This window comes from Equus quagga, chromosome 12 (genome assembly GCF_021613505.1).
Source record: "Equus quagga isolate Etosha38 chromosome 12, UCLA_HA_Equagga_1.0, whole genome shotgun sequence".
Classification (NCBI taxonomy): domain Eukaryota; kingdom Metazoa; phylum Chordata; class Mammalia; order Perissodactyla; family Equidae; genus Equus; species Equus quagga.
In genome coordinates, this window is record NC_060278.1 from 84,442,083 (window position 1) to 84,445,731 (window position 3,649).

A 3,649-nucleotide genomic window follows, 5' to 3' on the forward strand; every position below is an offset into this window, starting at 1 on the left:
CACGGAGTGAGCCAATTTTCCCAATGCAGCATGCTAAATAATTTATGCTTTCTCCATTGACTCATGGCGCCATTGTTATTGCATATTAAGTTGCCCACTTAAGCGCGGATCTATTTCAGCTGTCTATTCTGTTCTGTTGGTCTATTGTTCTTGTGACAATACTGTATGTTTTTGTACACCATGGCTTTATAGTCTGTCAGGCTCTAGAAAGGCAAACTTTTGTCTTGATTTTTTTAAGTAATCTTGGCTATCAGTGGCTTTTATTTTTCATTATAAATTTTAAAGTAAAATAATCAAGTCTCAAAAAAATCCCACTGGGATTTTGATTAGAATTGCATTAAATTTATGGATTAATTTAAAGGAAAGTGAATCTTTATAAGAACTAAGTCATTCCATCCAAGATCACATCTTCCTCTTCAAGTTTTAAAATGTATCCCATAGAGGTCTGGAGGATTCTTCGTTTAAAACAAGATGCTTCATAGCTATGCTATGTATTTTATTTTCTAGTTAGTTGTTGTATAGAGAAGTGCTATTGATTCTTGTAAGTTAATATTTCATCTGACATAATTACTGAACTCACTAATTATAATAATTTGTTGGTTCCTTTTTATGTTATAATCATGACTGCTAGAATGAGTGACAATTTTATCTCTTTCCTTCCAATCTTTGTACATTTGTTTTGTTTTTCTTCCTTTAAGCTTTGGCCAGATCTGCCACTCTTATTTTAAATAACAGCAATAATAGATAGTATCTTTGTTTTCCTGACCTCAGTGGGAGTTAGTTTCCCCATTAGATAATGTTAGCTCTAGAATTTGATACATAGCCTTCACCAAATTAAGGAAATTCTCTCTTTTCCTGCTTTGCCTAAGGTTTTCATCATAAGTTTCATAAGTAAATTTCATCATTTTTCTGCATCAAATAAGACAAATCTATTACTTTTCTCCTTAACTCTGTAAAGGTGGTGAATTTCTTTGATAGCTTTTCTAATATTGGATGGTATTTTGCATTTGGAGTTAAACCCTACCTGATCGTGGTGTATTTTAATACCCTGTTGAATTCTGTTGGCTAATACTTTATTTCAGATTTTTTTTTTGAGGAAGGTGGGCCCTGAGCTGACATCCGTGCACTTCTTCCTCCCCTTTGTATGCGGGACCTACCACAGCATGGCTTGTTAAACAGTGCATAGGTCTGCTATGCCACCGAGCTGGTCCCTATTTAGGATATTTTTGAATCTATATTCATAAATAAAATGGGCCTATAATTTTCTGGTTTTAGAATCAAGATTATACTAGCCTCATAAAATGATGCAGGCAGCTTTCCTCTTTCCCCCCGCCCCACCCCCTATTTTCTGCAACATTTTATGTAAGATAGTATTTGGATCGTCTGTGAAATTAATGGAACTCGCCTTTAAAATCGTCTAGGGTAGCAGTACTATTCACAATAGCCGAAAGGTGGAAGAAACTCAAATGTCCGTTGACAGATGACTGGACAAACAAAATGTGGCATATACATGCAATGGAACATTAGTCAACCTTAAAAAGGAAGGAAATTCTGACACATGCTACAATGCGGATAAACTTTGAAGACATGATGCTAAGTGAGATAAGCCAGTCACAAAAGGACAAATATTGTATGATTCCACTCATATGAGGTACTTAGAGTAGTCAGATTCATAGAAAAGGAAAGTAGAATGGTAGTTACCACAGGAGTTGGGGAGGAGGGGTTATTTTTTAATGGGTACAGAGTTTCAGGGTTGCAATGAAAAGAGTTCTGTGGATGGATGGTGGTGATGGTCAGCATAACCCTATGAATGTACATAATTCTCCTGAACTGTTCACCTAAAAATGGTTAAGATGGTAAATTTTGTTATAAATATTTTACCAAAATTTTAAAAATCATCCAGGGCTGAAGCTTTTTGGAAGAAGAAGTTTTTCAATGCTATTTCAACTCCTTAACTGGAATATATTTAAGAATTTACCCATTTCATCTAGGTTTTCAATTTTATTAGTGTATAGTTGTTGATAATTCCCTTGTTATTTTTAATACGCCTTGTGTCTTCATTTCACCATTTCACTGTGGATATTATTTTTATTTTCCTCTTTTTTCTAAACAGTCTTTCTATAAATTTTCTGACTTCATTACTTCCAACTTCATTATTTCTGACTTTATTACTACTCTTCCAACTTGTTTTATTTTTCACCATATTATTTAATTTCCAAATACATGAGATTTTTAATTCTAAGTTTATGGCATCTGTTTGGTAAACATAGAAGGTATAATATTAAACACATAGAAGCTACTGAGGTTTTTTGTACCCCGAAAACTTGCCATATAAAATGTAGTCCGTGGACTAGCAGTACTGGCCTCACGTAGAGGAATGTTAGGAATGCGGAAACTGAGACCCTGCCCCACCAGCTGAATCAGAATCTGCATTTTAAGAAGACCTCTGTGTGATTCATACACACATTATGAAGTTTAAGAAGCACTGGCCTAACACCTGAGCAAGCAAAGCATCTCACCTAGGAATGCCTACACTATTCTAAGGTTCCAGTAATCTATTTCTTAATCAGAATGTGGGTACATGGGTATTCATTTTATTATTATTCTTGAAACCGCACAGGTATATTGTATATACTCATTTGAACGTATATTTTGCAATAGGATGTATTCAAAGGAATTTAACCACATGGGCTACAAACAATGCAAATAATCACAGTGACAACAAGACGAACACTCTTCGTGTGGGTAGCTTCCCACAGGCCCTGGTAGCTTCATTATAACTAGCTCCAATTCCTTGTGACTAGCAAGTTTCTTTTCATTTATGGTAACGTTCATCTTACTCTCAGAAAAGTTAAAAAATTGGCAGATAGGAGGTAGGGGACAGATATTTTTAGAAACATGGTATTTACCAGGCCTGAGCTGGGAGCCTGACAGCCATAGTGTAGTTATAACCCATGAAGTTGTTATGGGATGTCAAATACACAGTCATGCTTATAAAATTGAGAGCATCAGTAACCTAAAATCAGTGGTCTTTCCTTTTATCATTCAGCCTATAGGGGTGGAAAAAGATGCTGGCACAAGCGGGGACACTGCAGGAAAGTCTGCAAAGCTGATGAAGTGGTCAAATCAACCTGTAAAAAGCATCAAGCCTGCTGTGTTTCAGTCAAGAAAGACAACAAGCAAGTGGCCATTAACAAGAAAATTCCCATCACTACACCTTCAAATTTTATTGAGTACTATGTAACAGTAGTGCCCACTACAGTCAAATTTGACATAGACATCACGAACAAAGAAGATGAAAATTATGCCACGGAAGTGGGAACTCTGACCCCTAACACAGAAGTCCATCAAAGTTCTTGACTTCCTCTCGGCTGTGTCTCACCCCTGTCCTTAGAGTGATGGACTAAATCATATAGACAAAGCACTGAAAATACCCCAGTGACCCACTCCTGCCCTCCATCGATCTGTAATTCTAGAGAAACATAGCTGTATAAGGAAGTCCAAAAATTTCCACTACTTCCAGTGGTAAACACCTCAGTGCTTTTCTTGAAATTTCAAATTATTTCCACGACAAGTTTTAACCCATTTCTAGTGTCCTCTGTTTGCTGGTGACCTATACACAGCTTAATTGCTTAGTTAAGTATTCTAA

At 36.1% G+C, this 3,649-nt stretch overlaps 1 protein-coding gene across 1 annotated transcript; it reads left to right on the forward strand.

Moving 5' to 3' along the window:
* The first annotated feature begins 1,566 nt into the window (after positions 1-1,566).
* On the forward strand, positions 1,567-3,360 carry LOC124248193 (beta-defensin 118-like). Its single transcript, XM_046678036.1, has 2 exons — positions 1,567-1,597; positions 3,050-3,360. The coding sequence occupies exons 1-2, from the start codon at positions 1,567-1,569 to the stop codon at positions 3,358-3,360; spliced, it is 342 nt and encodes a 113-aa protein (XP_046533992.1).
* The last annotated feature ends 289 nt before the right edge of the window (positions 3,361-3,649 follow it).